The 18693-nt window shown below is 37.1% G+C and overlaps 1 protein-coding gene across 1 annotated transcript; it reads left to right on the top strand.

Annotated features, from left to right (window-relative positions):
• The first annotated feature begins 6083 nt into the window (after nucleotides 1–6083).
• Nucleotides 6084–11561, top strand: LOC125225639 (N-acetylneuraminate lyase-like). The gene is made up of 7 exons (XM_048129448.1): nucleotides 6084–6158; nucleotides 8498–8621; nucleotides 8907–9052; nucleotides 9429–9597; nucleotides 9893–10038; nucleotides 10346–10517; nucleotides 10953–11561. Exons 1-7 carry the CDS (start codon nucleotides 6156–6158, stop codon nucleotides 11096–11098), a joined length of 906 nt encoding a protein of 301 aa, XP_047985405.1. The 5' UTR covers nucleotides 6084–6155; the 3' UTR covers nucleotides 11099–11561.
• The last annotated feature ends 7132 nt before the right edge of the window (nucleotides 11562–18693 follow it).

Genomic DNA, 18693 nt, shown 5'->3' with positions numbered 1-18693 from the left:
ATTTGTTAGGAGATTTGTTCTCTTTGTTACTATGCTTACATATTGAGTTTTCAAAATTTGTCAAGCTCGATTTCTTATAATCGGATATCGGATTCATGAGGAATTGAGGAAACTCTTGAAGAGTTTATCTTAACGGTATACGTATATTCATTCGACTAACCAATGCAAAGACTAGCACAGGTAAGTAGCGGTCTCGCGTGCGACTCCGTACCTCCAGTGCAATTTCAAGCTTAAGAGGGCATTCAACGAAAACGTCGTAATAATGTAAAATTGATAGTTTTAGTCGGCAAAATGCTACACTTTCCGTCATCTAAAAGACTTATTAAGTTCAGGATTCGATTAGGACATCTTCTTAACTTACATGTTGTGAGACTGGATTTTTAAAAACTAACTCACTTAATTAATTATGATTTTTTTTCTGGTGCATGTTTAGGAAAACCCGCGAAAAGTGCTGACTTAGTCCGTCTAATTTGTAAAATTTGGATAGTTTTGAATGCTTCAAGTGGTAAATTTGTATTATGTATATCCTGTACTACAATCTTCTGAGACTACTTCTTTGTTATAAGGCTTTAGAATAGAGTAAATGAGGATATGATGAATCCAATTTGTTTCAGAAATCACCTCAGAATAAGTGTCAATTTCTTCGAAAACTTACGTGTTTTTGAAGTAGTTTTAATATAAAAATAATCTGCAATGCTTACTCAAACAGATTTTATGCAAAAGTTCTCTATTAATTGCAATTTAATATTTTTGACGATTTTTTAAAAATGCCTCCTTATTACCGGTTACGCGCGCTTGCGATGTCAGTACCGCGGCAGAGCTTGTAGAGGCAGGACGTATGTTAGTCCGCTCCGCACGCGGCTCGACGATCGCGAAGTTATTTTGTCATTGTGTGCGGCACCCGCCGTGTCCAAAACCGCACTTGTGTGCGTGTTTGGCTGTACTGTTGCATGTATACTGCGACCGAAAACTTTGATCCTTGGGTTGACGACTTTGGTAACTAACTAATTAACTTGACTAATATTTTTAGTAAGTATTATTTATTATTGAATATCATTTTAGGTTACTGACTCGTCTCAACAAAATCTTTGACAATAGATGGTACTCAGGATCTGATGATGAAGTCAGATGGTAGTCATGAGTTCTCATCAACCAGGTCTTGAAACCATTTCGTGTTTGGGCTCGTTTGATTCGCCTCAACAAGATCTTTGACAAGAGGTGATGGTACCCAGGATCTGATGATGAAGCCGGAAGGTAGTCATGAGTTCTCATCAACCAGGTCTTGAAACCATTTCGTGTTTGGGCTCGTTTGGTTCGTCTTAACAAGATCTTTGACAAGAGATGGTACCCAGGATCTGATGATGAAGCTGGAAGGTAGTCAAGAGAATTCATCAACCAGGTCTTGAAGCCACTCCGTGTTTGGGCTCGTTTGGTTCGTCTCAACAAGATCTTTGACAAGAGATGGTAATCACTCTTTTATACTCCGGCGCATCCACTGTCTCAGTGTGTCAACAGTCAACTAAAGCAGGTAGGTGTAGCGTAGAGTTGTATTTCCTTACAAAAAACTAATACATAGATGTGGACCTTCCTGTGCTCCATGCAATTAAAACAACATAATATTTAAAAACCGGCCGAGAGCGTGTCGGGCCACGCTCAGTGCCTACACTGAGCGTGACCCGACACGCTCTCGGCCGGTTTTTAAAGCCGCGTTGGTAAATAGCCGCTCGGCTCTTCCGTAGTTTTCCATATTTTTCAAAAACTACAGAACCTATCAAGTTTAAAACAGTTTTCCTAGAAAGTTTATAAAGTTCTACTTTTGTGATTTTTAAATATTTTTTAAATATATGGTTAAAAAGTTAGAGGGGGGGGGGACACACTTTTTTTTCCTTTAGGAGCGATTATTCCCGAAAATATTAATATTATCAAAAAACGATTTCAGTAATTCATTTTTAAATACCTATCCAACAATAAATCATACGTTAGGGTTGAAATGAAAAAAAAATCACTCCCTACTTTACATGTAGGGGGTACCCTAATAAAACATTTTTTCCACTTTTTATTTTTGCACTTTGTCGGCGTGACTGATATACATATTGGTACCAAATTTCAGCTCTCTAGTTCTAACGGTCACTGAGATTATCCGCGGACGGACGGACGGACGGAGGGACAGACAGACAGACATGGCGAAACTATAAGGGTTCCTAGTTGACTACGAAACCCTAAAAACACATTTTAAATATAAAAAAAAACTACTTCAAATTAAAGAAAACCGATCTTAGTTCCATTATATATATGTACCTAGAAAACATCATCATCTTCCTTGCGTTATCCCGGCATTTTCCACGGCTCATGGGAGCCTTCGGTCCACTTTGACAACTAATCCCAAGATTTGGCGTAGGCACTAGTTTTTACGAAAGCGACTGCCATCTGACCTTTCAACCCAAAGGGTAAACTAGACCTTATTGGAAAAAGTCCGGTTTCCTCACGATGTTTTCCTTCACCGAAAAGAACCTAGAAAACATATATACAAAATGAAATAAAACTAAGAAAACGGATTATATTCATTAGACGCGATATAATCTGATTCCATAAATTTATTTCATGAGTAACTATCGCGGTGACAGAAGACAATATTATATACACAATTTATTATATTATAAAAGTTTTTAAATTTATTTCTTCCAAGGCTACACACGTTTTAATAAAAAAAACTGTGATAAGTTTAATAATTAAACTAAAAGGTCAAGTATTTATGCACGAAATCATGTATGCAAATATGTAATATAATATATGGTGGTGTTTTTACGCAAGTATCAATAATGGTTAGTCCGCAACGCTACTGACGGCGTGGCGGTACCGACCATGAATGCTATCCCTTTCGCTCTAGCCGCACGTAAGGTTGGTTCGAAGAGGATCGCACGCTATGTCTGTACCGCAGGCTACAATCGTTATGCTTCTGGTTATAGTGTGCGTCTGCACACAGGCGCACGCCAGCGCCGCCGGCGTCGAAATGCGAGCAAGCAGATTTTTTGAAAGCGCTCTTAAGGCTCATTTAGGCGGCGTGCGAACTTGCATGCAATTTGACAATCAGCCGCTGGTCAAATGCCGTTTTGTTCGTACGCGGGAACGCAAATCTTGCTAGCAGGCAGGCAAGTATGGTCGCGCGATAAATGATACATATAAGTATACCTTTCTGGCACGAACGAAGTGACACTAGTGAAGTAGTGACTTCCATCCGACATTTAGTTCATGGATAACTTACATTATAATATTTCATTAATTATTATAATTATGTCATTAATTATTGCCGTGGCACTAAAAATTTATGGACAATAATAACAAAACGAACCATATTATTATATTATTTTATAGTTTACACAATTCCTTACATGATTATTCAAGATTTTAGAGATTATTATTAGGGGTAATTAATAACCTTATGTAAGGTTATTTATCGATAAAATAATTGTCGATGTTTTTATTTTGTCAAGCACTAACAACTTGACGTTCGTGCCAAAAAAATATCTAGGTACTTCTGAGAGAAATTTGCATTGTGAATTTAACAAGTTCGACTTGTTGCAGTTTATCCGTTTGAATCAGCCAAACGTATGTTTAAAACAATATGTGTCAGGTTGTTTTTATAAAATCGACTTGTTGATTCAAATATATTGCCGATTCAAATAACAAGTAGCTTGTTGTTTGAACCAACGAGCACGTAGGCGCTATTTTAACCAAAAAACTTGTTGAACGAACATGAATTTTCTCTCAGTGATATAATGATAAAACATCTCGCCGTCCCTATCGCACTATTTGTAAGTGCGATAGGGATAGGGACGGCCAGATGTTTTATCATTTGCCAGCCAGCTCTGGAATCATATTTAAAAATACTGAACACACCTCCAGCTTTGCGCGCATTGCACACCACAGGCAAACAAAATGACAAACAAAGAGCCCACGGGTGAGGTTTAATAAAATGATAACAAGCACCCGCATGCATGCCGCTCGCATGTTTGCAATTACACCCAATTTTATGGCAACTCAATAATGCAGATTTCGGCAAGGGTTTTTTACCTACCTTTTTATTAAGTAGTGAAGTTTTCGTTCTTTACCTATTCTGACCTTGATTTTTATGATCAATAAGTCGTCATTGATGGTCATCCAAGTCATCCCACTTGGACGCATTATCCACGCTGGCAGGATTACGCACGTGACAGGGTTGAGTGGAAGAAGCGAGGGGAGGCCTTTGCCCAGCGGTGGGACACTACAATAGGCTAGTAAAAAAAAGTCGTCAAGGATTATAAACAAGTTCAACGACTTTTTTGGTGGTAAGTCTAATTAATATACTACATAATTTTTTATGACATAATTATGTCGTTAGCGACATCGGGTACAGTGGCGCGGTGTCACTCGACATGTTCAGCAACATCGTGCCATACCTACGTGACTCCAGCCGTCAGGTGTCATAGAGCAGTTGGCATTACTTAGGGCATTTTCAGAAATTGGGAACCAAAATGAGTGACAGTTGTTAACAAAAAGTTAACTCGCTGTCAGTTTTCTGACGACACGTATTTTTACTAGAAATAAAAAACAAAATTTTCATATGATTTTTTGTTTTCATTTCCTTAACAAAAATATATTTTAATTTATTTTCTAAATTTTCTCATGCGTGATCATGATGCATGCAACTGCGTCGAAATATCGGGAGCTCGACAAAAATCAAAAAGGTAATCATCACGTCACGGTCTATATCCCGGTAATATAAGTCTAATGACAAATAGTAAAGTTTACCAAAGGACTGTACTGCTGTTCTCTTTGTATACTGTGTTGTTCGATGCGAGTAGGTATTCAATGAAATGATGTCATTAGCCCTTAAAGTAGAAGTCGAGAGAATAATAAAAATACATTTCTAATTACATTTTAAGTAGATATTTAACGGCATGGCATCAAATCATACACCAGTGAAATAACTACAAAATTAAAATTTTGAAAAACCCCCGACCGCGACATAGTAGACCAATTTTCATGAAACATAGCTAAGAACACTCCCGACTAACTCAGCTTTCAGACAAAAAAAAACTAAATCTATATCGGTTCATCCGTTCGGGAGCTTCGATGCCACAGACAGACACACATACAGACAGACAAACAGACAGACAGACAGGCAGACAGATAGACAGACAGACACACAGACAGACAGACACGTCAAACATATTAATTAAACTTAACACCCCGTCGTTTTTTCGTCGGGGGTTAATAAAAATGAAGTAGGTATTTTTAAATATAATAAAAATACAGCATTTCTTTGATATTTTGCTCGCATTGTGTAGTGCTTTACGCATACTATTGTAACTGTAAGCATCTTCTCGTGCCGATGGCTTCCACCACATGCACATAAGAATGAAATAAAATTACAGTATGTATAAAATACCGCGATATAAACCGTTGACAAAGTAACTTATCAATTAAAAATCCGTGATTGAATTATATTTGTACTTATAGATTTTTGACAAAATAAACGGTCGATGAAATTAAAATACATGGAACATTGTCTTATGGTGCTCCTATTTACACTGGCTTGTCAATAACACTGTGTGAAAAGGACAGCGTAATGTCAATGCCATCGCGCTATCCTTGTCACTCAATGTTATATAACATTTATCAGCCAGTGTGGGAGCACTATTAATAACCTAACCTAACCACAAAATTAAAATTTTGAAAAAACCCCCGACCGCGACCTAGTGGACCGATTTTCATGAAACATGGCTAAGAACACTTCCGATTAACTCAGCTTTCAGACAAAAAAAACTAAATCAAAATCGGTTCATCCGTTCGAGAGCTACGATGCCACAGAGAGACACACACACAGACAGACAGACAAACAGACAGACAGACAGACAGACATACTCACAGACAGACACGTCAAACTTATAACACCCCTTCGTTTTTGCGTCGGGGGTTAAAAACAATATTCGGTGAAATGTTTGTCGGCAATTCAAGGGTACACCAATATATTATCATTCGAGATAATAATTTTCCAGGCATGAGTCAATCGGTAGTCATTATTAGGTAATATTCCCTCTGCGGCGTCTCGGTCAGTTGAGGCGGCGATACTTCGCAGACTAGTCGCTTTTAGGTGTATCGATATTTAAATAAAAATGGTAAGACGGACAAATTGTACTTAACAATTAAATACTTCGTTAATATACCTACTTGACTTAAAAAAAAAATTTGAAAATCGGTCCACAATTCTCGGAGATATCGAGTAACATACATACAAAAAAAAAAACATTCAGTCGAATTGAGAACCTCCTCCTTTTTTTTTGAAGTCGGTTAAAAATAGTATCAAAATTACATATTGACATCTACATTTAGGTATACATGTAATCGATATTTTTTTTACATTGGTTCACACATTGTACCTACTGTAAACATGTGACGATTTGGTCGGTTACATATTTATAAATAGATAACTACTTACATTGTTGTTATTGGAGTTCAATGCCAGTGGGTGTCCACGTTCCATGCGTCAGTTTTTTTTTGCCGCTACTTGGGCTAAAATATGCCTCGTATTGACATAGAAAATAAAGTTGTTTTTAGGGTTCCGTAGTCAACTAGGAACCCTTATAGTTTCGCCATGTCTGTCTGTCCGTCCGTCCGTCCGTCCGCGGATAATCTCAGTAACCGTAAGCACTAGAAAGCTGAAATTTGGTACCAATACGTATATCAATCACGCCAACAAAGTACAAAAATAAAAAATGGAAAAAAATGTTTTATTAGGGTACCCCCCCTCCCCCCCTACATGTAAAGTGGGGGCTGATATTTTTTTTCATTCCAACCCCAACGTGTGATATATTGTTGGATAGGTATTTAAAAATGAATAAGGGTTTACTAAGACCGTTTTTTGATAATATTAATATTTTCGGAAATAATCGCTCCTAAAGGAAAAAAAAGTGCGTCCGGCCCTCTAACTTTTGAACCATATGTTTAAAAAATATGAAAAAAAATCACAAAAGTAGAACTTTATAAATACTTTCTAGGAAAATTGTTTTGAACTTGATAGGTTCAGTAGTTTTTGAGAAAAATACGAAAAACTACGGAACCCTACACTGAGCGTGGCCCGACACGCTCTTGGCCGGTTTTTTTTTATCGAAGTAACTTCTACTTATCATTGTTGTGATTTGTGATAACTTCTGAAATTCGATTTATGTTTTTAGGGTTCCGTACCAAAAGGTACAAAAGGAACTCTTATGGCGACGCTCTGTCAGTCTGTCTGTCACATTTCTAAATATCTCGAGAACTACTTATGCTTTTTGAAATTTGGAAGTTATAAACATTTTGAACGTCTAGAAGTTGATAGTATTATTAAAAAAAAAATTTATAGAAAATGGCCAAAATGGAAGGGGGGCAAACTGTAAATGTCAAATTACTAGGTCAAATGGGGTATTTTTAGAAAGAGCTCAAATTGTACATATCAAAACTATTTTTATAATTTTTATGTTGTGTAAAAAAAGAACTATGAAGGAAAATGTAAAACAAAATACCGTCCCCCCCCTTATCTCGAAGTTTACCAACGAAAAATTATGAATTTATTACGAAATATTGCTTTTATGCTAAATTTTACAGGAAAAATAAAATCGTATTATGTACCTTGGAAACTTTTTTTTTTAATTCACAAAAAACTTTTCTGATTTTAACTTTCAATTTAACCACCCTTGCGGATTATATCGAACTTCAAATTATACGAGGTTATACGTAAAAAAATCTCTTTTAAATAAAGAAAAAATTGTCCAAATCGGTTGACATTATAAGTAATTATCCCTGAAAACTAACATACTAAACAGATCGCGCAAATTAGTTAGCGAAATCACCGAGAGATGGCGCTGTACTTATAGGTAATTATAGTCAAATCTTTAAAGTTATACATATGAGATACATGAGATTATTTTAACTTTTGTAAGTTTGTACGGACACGGAACCCTCGGTGGGCGAGTCCGACTCGCACTTGGCCGGCTTTTTTTATTGTATGGAACAAAAACAACTATTTATTTCAAAATTCCCAAAATAAACCCTTTCACAGTCCAGTGTCCCATATTTGGATTGGATCACCACAAACTAGCTTGACAAGTCCATGCTTCATTATATGGGTCACTAAGGCTAAGGATCTTTATAGATTTATGAGAATGTCTTAAGTATTTATTTGTGTGGTGTTAAAATGTTAACTGTAAATAGGTACTGTAATATCCTCGCAAGTGGGTAAACTATGAATTTTTAGTGAGTTGCTATTTCATCGATAATTTTATAATATAGGTATGGAAATTGACATTTTATTATTTTTAATATTGAAATACGTTTGCCCGTTATTGGCATTCAAAATTACAAATTTCAAACGAATTACCACGAACGATTAGGTGAAATAATAATATCGGACATCAAATTCATATCCAATTTTCTATCCTTGAATATCGGCGTTGATTAACAGTACAAGTGTCCTTTTCAGGCTGTTGCACGGGGACTAATGATGGCAGTTTTTACATCCCTCAAAGAGGATTTTACTGTCAACTTTGACGCTATAAATGCATATGCGCAGTATGTGCTGAAGTCTGGCTACAAATCAGTCCTAGGTATGTATCCATTACTACGGCTCGATACAATATTTGATATGATGACCTGTGGCCCATTCCTCAAAACTGAAAGTTACAAGTTACAAGCGGAAGTCTCTTTCCAACTTGTCATATTAGACATTGTCTACCACTCGTAAATTGTAGCTTGTAGCTTCGAGAAATGGGCCCCTGATAGTCTGGAAAATGAATTCTATCAGGAAAGCAAGCTCGACGAACACATAGACTCAATTTTATTTTCAAAACTTGTGCACTTCCTATGCATATAATATCTGTTGCTTTTTTCAGTCGGTGGTACGACTGGAGAGCACATGACCCTCAATTTGGCGGACAGGAAGAAGTCGATCGACTTGTGGCTGGCGGCTATGAAGCCGGCTGGCATCCACGTCATGGTCCAAGTGGGCGGAGCGCCTATTCCTGATGTCCAGGAACTGGTAAGGCTTTAGAAAAGAAACCTGGTTCCACTTATCCGGTGTGGTGAAAATGCCACAGTTCCCTTAACTTGATATACCTTGGCCTTGTCTCGTCGGGTCACCAGAGGGCAACCAGTCATTGGCAACAAGAATAATGTATACAGCTGTATATGGAATTTATACATATCACCTGTAGCCTAATTCTCGAAGCTATACGTTACAAATTACAAGTCTATTCCTAATATTAGTTATATACTCGTATTTGTAACTTGTAACTTTTTGATGCGGGCCTCTGGTGTTCGTATGGTTGAGCTACCATTATCTTGTTAATGGCCAACGACTCGACTGGGTCACCAAACTCTTGTTTGTCCTACTTAAAAATATATTTAAATTTCAGGCCAAATACTGTCAGTCAATTGGCGTGGATTCTCTCCTCACGATGCCAGAGCTGTACTTCAAACCCAAGAATGCCGACGAGCTGGTCAACTATGTGGGTTTAGTCGCAAAGGCAGCGCCTAAACTGCCCATTTTCTATTACCACAATCCCGGCAGAAGCAACGTCCAAAGTACGTATATAAGATAAGAGTTATATCAGCCAAATGACATCCTCTGGGAAATAAAAATCTTTCTACTTCCCTCTGCCTAACTATTTTATCATCTGCTAACTGCTTAAACTCTTCATGTTCACTACGTGTTGACTCTATGAAGATAATATCCACTAAATAATTCTCTTAATTTTACTTTTAAATTCACATAATAAACAACGTAATTAAAGATTTAAGATTGATCTTAGTGTCTTTATTTTTAAGCAGTTATAAAACATAACTATCCTAGATGATTTATTATAACTGTGTTTTCTAGTCAACGCGCCCGAATTCATGGTCAAAGCGACGGCACGTATTCCAAACTTCAAAGGCATGAAGTATTCCCCTAGTGATATGAGCGAGGCTGCTCAAGTATTGAGGGTCCTGAAGGAAGGACAGGAGGTGTACGTTTCTGATGACACCGTGAGTTACTTATGATTATTTTAAATTAAATTTGAGTTCTTAACCCCTTGAACCCGTTGTCAAAACTTTGCTACTGAAGTAATAACCAACAATTTGTTAATAAAGTACCTACAGTTTAAATTGTCTTAGACAGATCTGGTACAAGGCGTTTGAGGGGTTAAGCTATCCTTTGTATTATATCAGGAGTGAATATCATTTTCGTTATTTTCTCTTAAATATTTTTTTAAAAGACTATTAATGCGCAAAATTGACATGAACAGTTAAATAACTCTTTTTCCAAGCAGGTAATTGAACATTTTGTTTTCAGCAATTGGCCCCAGCAGCACTACTCGGCGTGAAATCATTTATGTGCACGTCCTTTAGCCTTTTCCCGAAACTGGCACAGGATATCATAGCTGCTGTGGAAGCCAAGGACATCGATAAAGCTCGTGCTCTGCAGGAAACTCTTAGTCTTGCGATTGAGGCCCATCTAACTGAAGGTATGTAGCTAAAGGAAACTGTTCTTCTTTTTGTATGTTGTCTTTCGTTATTTTTCTCACTTAATGGTCTCACCGGAAGACCAGCGCTGGAAGTGGCCAGCAATATGCTGAGGTGAGGCCATTTCGTGGCACTTTATTATTATTTTATGTCAGTGTAAAATTGTGTGCTTTCGATTAGAACTATTCTATGCTATTCTAACACCAGTAGAATATTTTATAGAAGTAAGTATTATAATAACCTTGCTGCAGCACCGCTCAGCTTGCAAGTGCAGCTTATTCCTTAAACCCGCTCATTGTAGCTCATAGGGTTATGGGTCTTTATAAAATGTTTCCATCTTCGTTCGTCATCCCTTTCGGTCCTACGTCTGAGAGACACCCATGTCTTATTACAATACAGTGGCATCGGGAATGACACATGTTCTCTCGTTTTTACAGGTGAATGGGTGCCATCGCTGAAAGCTGGCATGGAGATCGTGACTGACATCAAAGTCGGCCCTCCGTCGCCGGTCCTACAGCCGATATCTGTCGAGGCCAAAAAGAGAATCGAAGCCAAACTCAAGGCGCTCAAACTAGTCAAATAGAATTGAGAAAAAATCTTAAAACTGAAAGAATAGATTTAAGTTAAGTCAATTATTGAACTGATACTTTTGAATTGATTGATAATGATAAGATACCTAATACTCTCTATATCTAATCTCCTAAAAAATAAATTCTCCTTTCCACACCTAGGTGTACATTTGTGCCAAATGTGTCGATCGTTTACGGTCCGAGGCGAAACGTCTTTAATATTAATGTGACTAGACGATTGAGGCGTTAGCTTACCATCAAGACCCATTTTGTATACTGTGTAAGTTTAAATGCTTGAGGGTTACTACAAACCAATTTATACTTATATTTAATATACATATTATTAATTTTATTTTATTACAATTAACTTAATTAACATGCTTATATGTATAAGAATTTGCCTTATACGTATTTACGTATAAGGCAAAAAAATTCGGTATCCGGCCGCCGAATATTCGGAAAGCAGAATTTTACAAGCTAGCAATGGCAATCGACGAAACGCTCACGAAACGAAGCGCTAGTCTATCTCTATCGCGTTTGCAGGTTTTTCGACTTGGCTTCGTCGGTTTTGAGTGTAGTGAACTTCGCGCGGAGTCCGTTTTTGTTTAAATGTATATTTTTTTTAATAATAAAGGGCTATGAGTATTATAACCATAACTGTTTTTTTTTTACATTTAATTTGTTTACCCCAAAATCAGTCAACCAAAAATAGCACATCCGGTATCCGGCCGGATAGTTCGTCACTATCCGGTACCCGGCCGAATATTAAAATAAGGGCCGAATAGGCCGGATACCGAATAGTAACCGAATATTCGGTGCATCTCTAGTAACAACATAAAATATTGTAGGTAGTGAGTCCAATCTCCCTTTCAAATCAATATGTATAAGAACACGAGACGGCACTACAAAGTTGCCACTGTACGACCCCTTGCCATTTTGGTAGTTCAATTGCCAAAATTTACATTTTACGTATTCAGTTGTAGTTGTTAGTGCTGCTACAAAACATTTTTTCTACTCCAGCACTTAAATCTGTTAATTAGATTATTGTCAGCGATATCCAAATTAAGTTCATTTGAGTAACGATAGAAAAGTCTATTTGTCTATAGGTTCATATGATAACTGCTGAGCAGTATTCATATGAATATAGGAGTTCTGTAAGTTTATTTTTAAAAGTACAACTTCCATTTATTAGGTATGTTTTCATTTGCAATAATAAATAACTCTTAATAAATAATATAATATTTAGGTTCATAATTTAAATCAAGATGAAAAAATAAACTGAAATGCGTCTTACATATTAGATATTGCAAAACAAAGGTAAAAATCATAAGTTTATCAAATAATTTTACATTTGACATTTAAATATTCTTGAACGCAACCACATTTTTCGTAATTGAAAACCGGCTTATTTTCTATTTCTCTTGTCTATGGCATGAAGAGTTCGGTTAATGTACGACCCAGAAATGTACAGCCCAAAATCGGCGTCCACTTTTTTGGACGCGAATTACGGGGTCGTACAATACTGCCGCCCTGTAAAAAAAGTGGCTTCGAATTATCGCCCGGACCAAACGTGTACAGCCCGAGAATGCCCAACCCATCAATTCACGGCCCAAGAACTCTCGTACATCATGGACGCCAATTCCTGGGTCGTAAATTCTTGGTTTGAGCATTCTCTGGCTGTGCATTATTGGTTCCCGCATTTGTAAACTTTTAAAAAAATATTTGAACTATTTTAGTGTTTTATACTTTATTTTAAATCGACGTTGTGCAAAAACTTAAGTAATTATGAGTGATTCTGGTGAACAATATACTCCCCAAGAAATCAAGGCTATGGCGCTCAAAGTGACTGACAATTTGTTACCTGAAAAGTCGGATACAGCGTAGCAAAAATGTTATGATTGTTTTATGACATGGAAATTGCAAAAAAATGTTTCAACTTTCTCTGAAATCGCATTGTTGGCATATTTTGAAGAATTGTGCAACAATATCTCACCATCAACATTTTGTGGACAGAATACTCAATGCTACGACGATCCACACAAATATTCCCATTCATTATATGAAGTAAGTAACTAACCCATTTTATTATTCTTGAATAGGTATTTATGTGGCTGTCGTAGAAAAAGTATAGTATACAATCGTAACATTATGAAGGCTATAAAAGTCTCGTACCTTAATTAGGCCACTCGGCAAGCCTTCGTGGCCTAACCGCGGTACTCAACTTTTATAGCCTTCATAACGTTACCGTTATATAATATACTATAAACATTGCCACACAAGTTTGAACAGGCGTTTAATTTTAATTCTGCAATTCCTGCTTCAACATGCCCCGTACTGAACTACTCACAACATGTCCTGTACTAAAGTACAGACCACACAAACATTATTATTATGTAAAACAAGGGCTCTCAATTTATTTCGTACCTACTATTCATTTTACTTGGTTCTCACTTTATTTTGGTAGTTGTTACTATTTAATAGATTCCTTAATGTTTCATTCTAAGTATTTGTTCCCGAATTACTGCTGAAAATTGGATTATAATTTGACGATTCACTTCTTAAATAATACGTTATGAATTTTTTATTTATGTCATTCCCTATTACTAATTAACATTGTATAAATAAATAAGATAACGATATCTTAACAATCATATATCTATAATAGCTTTTACCCGCGGCTTCGCTCGCATTCAATCCAAATATCTCAGAATTCTTTCGCATTCGCTTCGCTCGCATTAGAAAGAAACAAAAAGTAGCCTATGTCACTCTCCATCCCTACAACTAATCTCCATTTAAAAAATCACGTCAATTTGTCTCTCCATTTTGCCGTGAAAGACGGACAAACAGACAAACACACACACTTTCCCATTTATAATATTAGTATGGACTAGCTTTTGGCCGCGGCTTTGTTCGTGTTAGAAAGAGACAAAAAGTAGGCTATGTCACTCTCCATCCCTTCAACTATCTCCATTTAAAAAATCACGTCAATTCGTCGCTCCGTTTTGCCGTGAAAGACGGACAAACAAACAGACACACACACTTTCCCATTTATAATATTACCTATAGTATGGAAGTATGGATTAGTATGGATGATCACATGTCTCAAGCTCATTTATGAAAGTAGTAGGTAGGTACCGTCAACCGGGGTGGCTTTAAAATGCAGGGGCGACTTTGAAAATCTAGTTTTAAAGTCATACCACAGAATATATAATAGTACAAGTACAGAAGGCTCACTTCTTTGATGTTCACAAAACACCGCCATTCTAAATTCTTACCTACATTAACAAACGGACCGCACGCGCGCAGACGACATTGAATTCTATTGCGCCGCGCGAAGGTAGTCGCCAGTGAATGGGCCGCGAACTCGCGGCCGCCGGCATGTACTTGTAGCGCGGTGAAAGGATCGCGGAGTGAGCCGCGCCTGATCATACTGTAAGTAAATTCGCGATTTTCTATGGTAGATTTACGAATATTTATTGATCTAACTAGTTACATGAACAGATTCAGTAAATAATGTTGATTTTAAAGCCGCTCAAATACCATCAAAGTAACCCCCAAATTTTTCTAAAGTCACCCCGGTTGACGGTACCTAATCATTTATTGTCAGATTGTGCATATCAGTGTGCGTAGCCGAATGCACAAATGCTCACGATACTATCTCTTTCGTAGCTATCTACCTCTATCGCTCTTGTGTATTGGGGCGACAGAGCCAGACTGCATTTCTGCGGAGTTTAGCGTCGCAGAAATGCCATTCGGCTACGGGGCCGGGGCCTGTTTATAGTTGTTACAGTATAAACAAGATTATATCAGGTGTCACAATAAACTGTTTTTTCTGCTTGTCGACTGTAATCTGTCAATTAGGGCACCACAGACTAAACTATAAGTGCTAACTTTTCAGTGTTGGATACTCTATGGCAGTTCCAACTTAACTATAATATCTCATTATAGTTGACTTTAGTTCTATAATAATTTCAAAAATAGAACTTCATACCTGACCTTGACGACCGGTCTGGCGCAGTCGGTAGTGACACTAGTGACCCTGCCTGCTACGCCGCGGTCCCGGGTTCGAATCCCGGTAAGGGTATTTATTTGTGTGATGAGCACTGATATTTGTTCCTGAGTCATGGATGTTTTCTATGTATATAAGTATTTTTATATTATATATATCGTTGTCTGAGTACCCACAATACAAGCCTTCTTGAGCTTACCGTGGGGCTCAGTCAATCTGTGTAAGAATGTCCTATAATATTTATTTATTTATTTATACAATTTCTATACTAATTACGCTAAATCTCATGCTTCTTGCTTGTTCTTTAGAAAGAGAGAGAGTTAACCAACCAAACGTTTCTTCCTATCCGTATAATAGAAGGCCTTGGCCCAGCAATATCGCGTTTAGTCGAGACGGAGGCGCACCGGAGGCGCGTCGCAATTCGGTCGTTCTGCTGCTAGTCTCAAGAATCAAAATGATAAGACACATTCCACTACAATTAAGTCTTTATTGATATTCGGTGCGGTTTATCGTCAACTTGACGTTTTGTTGGACATGCTTTGTTTAGTAAATTAGATTTTTTGTGTATTTTTGTGCTCTGCACGGGAAGCATGGTCGCGCGATAGACGATAAAATAGCAGGCCGTCCCTATCGCACTATTAGTAAGTGCGATAGGGACGGTCTGATATTTTATCGTCTATCGCGCGACCATGCTTCCCGTGCTGCTAATGCTTGCTAATATTTGGGTTGGGGGCGTCTTCAGTTTGAATACATTTTAGTCGCTATCCGACAAGTAATTTATTCACTGACTTCCTGATGCTATTTATAATATAATTGTTTATTGTTATCAAAACGGTGCCGGTGATAATTCTTACATAGTACATGTAGATCGTGCCATTCATAATGGCGCGTGCCTCGATTCCTAGGTATTGTCATTTTCATTTGTAAAGTTATTAAGACGATACAGGAGGGGTCAATTCTCCATACATTACAAACGCTCTCGACTATTTCCTCCCTGGTTTTTGTAGATAGATCCATGATTATTACAAATAATTAGATAGATTAATAATTATTTTTTATCTGTGTCGGACTGTTTTGATTTTTTGATATTCTTATTTTTAAAGACGCTAGAGTCCATCAAAAATTTCCAAAAACGGCGTTATTGAATATGGTGTAAAAAAGGTGTGGTATTCATAATTGGTGACAATGACCCAAAAAAAATAAACGGTCCGACACAGATCATTATTATTCAGATTCTCAAATTTCGTTAAGATTGATTAAGTTTTGAAGGAGGAAACAGTCGAGAGCGAAACCTCGATTTTAAAGTCGCAATAACTTTTTACTGAGTTGTTCTTAATGGACACTTTTTTTTCGACAAAATCTAGTTTTTAACACTAAAATATTAAACTACAATTCCCAAATTGAAAGGGGGGGGGGTTCCTTTCCATTTTAGCATTTTCGCTCCTGTAGCGTCTTAAATTAAGAATATGACAAATTTGCGCGCGATCTTGAATTAAATAACTGTACGAACTATAGGTAAATGCATTGTAGAGGTATAATCTAAATCATGTATAGGTAACTAAAGCTTATGTAACGCATTTACGCAAAAGTCAAGGTAAACTCATTCTCAAACACTCAACTCAAGCCGGCAGCAACAAGCATTATCGTCAATATTGGCGTTGCATCTCTTTCGAGAGTATTGATAATGAAAGTGACGCCTAGTCTCATATCGACTATCATATTCATATACTCAGTCCCTTATCTACTGTCGATTGTTATTTTTAACCCCCGACGCAAAAACGAAGGGGTGTTATAAGTTTGACGTGTCTGTCTGTGTGTATGTCTGTCTGTCTGTCTGTCTGTCTGTCTGTTTGTCTGTCTGTCTGTGTGTGTGTCTGTCTGTGGCATCGTAGCTCTCGAACGGATGAACCGATTTTGATTTAGTTTTTTTGTCTGAAAGCTGAGTTAGTCGGGAGTGTTCTTAGCCATGTTTCATGAAAATCGGAGGTTTTTTCAAAATTTTAATTTTGTGGTTAGGTTATATTACTTTTAGTAGGTATTATGTACCTGCCAATGTTTTCATTCTTTACTTGTTTGTTTTTATGTTTTATTCTGCCTGATGGTTTCATTTACCAGAGTGCGTTTTCGTGGATGTCATGCACTATATCAGCCCCTCTAGCACAACTTGTCCATACTTGAAGTCGCGCTTGATGTAGGTATGGTATGACTCGCGCGCGACAACTCAAGTTGTGCTAAAGGGTCTGGTTTATACCTAAATAGTACTGTGTGCGTAGCCGAATGCACAAACGCTCACGAAACGCTCACGATAATATCTCATTCATGGCTATCTATCTCTATCGCTCTTCCGTATTGGCGCGACAGAGCCAGACTACATTTCTCCGGCGTTTGGATTTCGTTTTGCGTCGCAGAAATGCCATTCGGCTACGCCTCCTGTTTATAATAACTATAGGTTTAGCTCTGTATTTCGTATGAAAAGCGCTTAGTGACAAATAGCAAATTTATTTTTATTATGAAGAAGAGTATAGGTAGCAGATAAACGGAACTACACAAAAACAAACTGAATGGGCCAATTGACGCGACGGCGACGTTAGAGAATGTCAACCATATGAATAGAGAGCGGATCTCGGGTAGCGATTTTTCATATGGATATGACTAGTGCATTTTTTTAAATATATGTCATGTGGTTTATAATAAGGTCTTACAATTTTTTATTATTATACATCGTACACCGCAAAGTAGAAAAAATAATAAATTATGCGAATCATATCCATATTAATATTTAAATCGCTACCTGAAAGCCGCTCTCTACAAACGAAGCATATCGTTCAAAGGCAATTCATCCGTGCAGCTACAGAAATATGTACTTGGTTGCAAATAGAGAGAATCAAATTGATCAAACGGATTACATCTAGTCTACATATATTCATTTTCAGTACAGATGGTGTTTTTTTACGCACTAGTGCGAGAAGTGGTTCATTATATGCCAGGTCGAAACTTCGGAGGCTCATCTGTACTGAAAAACGTCGTAAGATACACGTGCGAAAAGGAAATTCGTAACTCGTGTCGATTTAAAACACTCCCTTCGGTCGTGTTTTAATTTATCGCCACTCGTTTCGAACTTCCTTTTTTCCGCACTTGTATCGTACTATTTCACCCGAGTGTAACACAAAACTTTTCCCCTCAATGTAGCGAGGAAACTACAACGCAAAAAATGCGTTTATCACTGCTTGAAATGAAATGAAATGATTGAAATGATTTATTTATGCATGTGGAGAATGGGTTACATATTAGCAGGGAGCGTACTTTTCGTGCCGATGACATCAATTTGACGTCACGCTCCATATAGGGTAATCACAAATTGTTTTATTGTTAATTATTAATCATTAGTCATCAATCATTTTAAGTTATGAATTTCTTTGCATGGTAATGAATGAAAGAAGGATGGTGTGCTTTACGTTAGAGAGAAATTCTCTTTTCTACGTATTTCTTGTAATGTGTTGTTAACAATACTATTTAATTAAATTTATTTATAAAAACAAATAAAATAATTTTATTCACGTTTCACATTTCAAGTAGGTATTATTTATGCCACATGTAAAT

This window comes from Leguminivora glycinivorella, chromosome 4 (assembly GCF_023078275.1).
Source record: "Leguminivora glycinivorella isolate SPB_JAAS2020 chromosome 4, LegGlyc_1.1, whole genome shotgun sequence".
Taxonomy (NCBI): Eukaryota; Metazoa; Arthropoda; class Insecta; order Lepidoptera; family Tortricidae; genus Leguminivora; species Leguminivora glycinivorella.
The sequence above is the reverse complement of the archived record's forward strand: the minus strand, read 5'-3'. Positions and strand labels throughout refer to the sequence as shown.

Excerpts from the sequence above, each read along its gene's own strand:
- LOC125225639 (XM_048129448.1), top strand. Across the intron at positions 9,598-9,892 it reads CGGCAGAAGCAACGTCCAAA|TCAACGCGCCCGAATTCATG; the intron begins GTACGTATATAA and ends TGTGTTTTCTAG. Across the intron at positions 10,039-10,345 it reads TGTACGTTTCTGATGACACC|CAATTGGCCCCAGCAGCACT; the intron begins GTGAGTTACTTA and ends TTTTGTTTTCAG.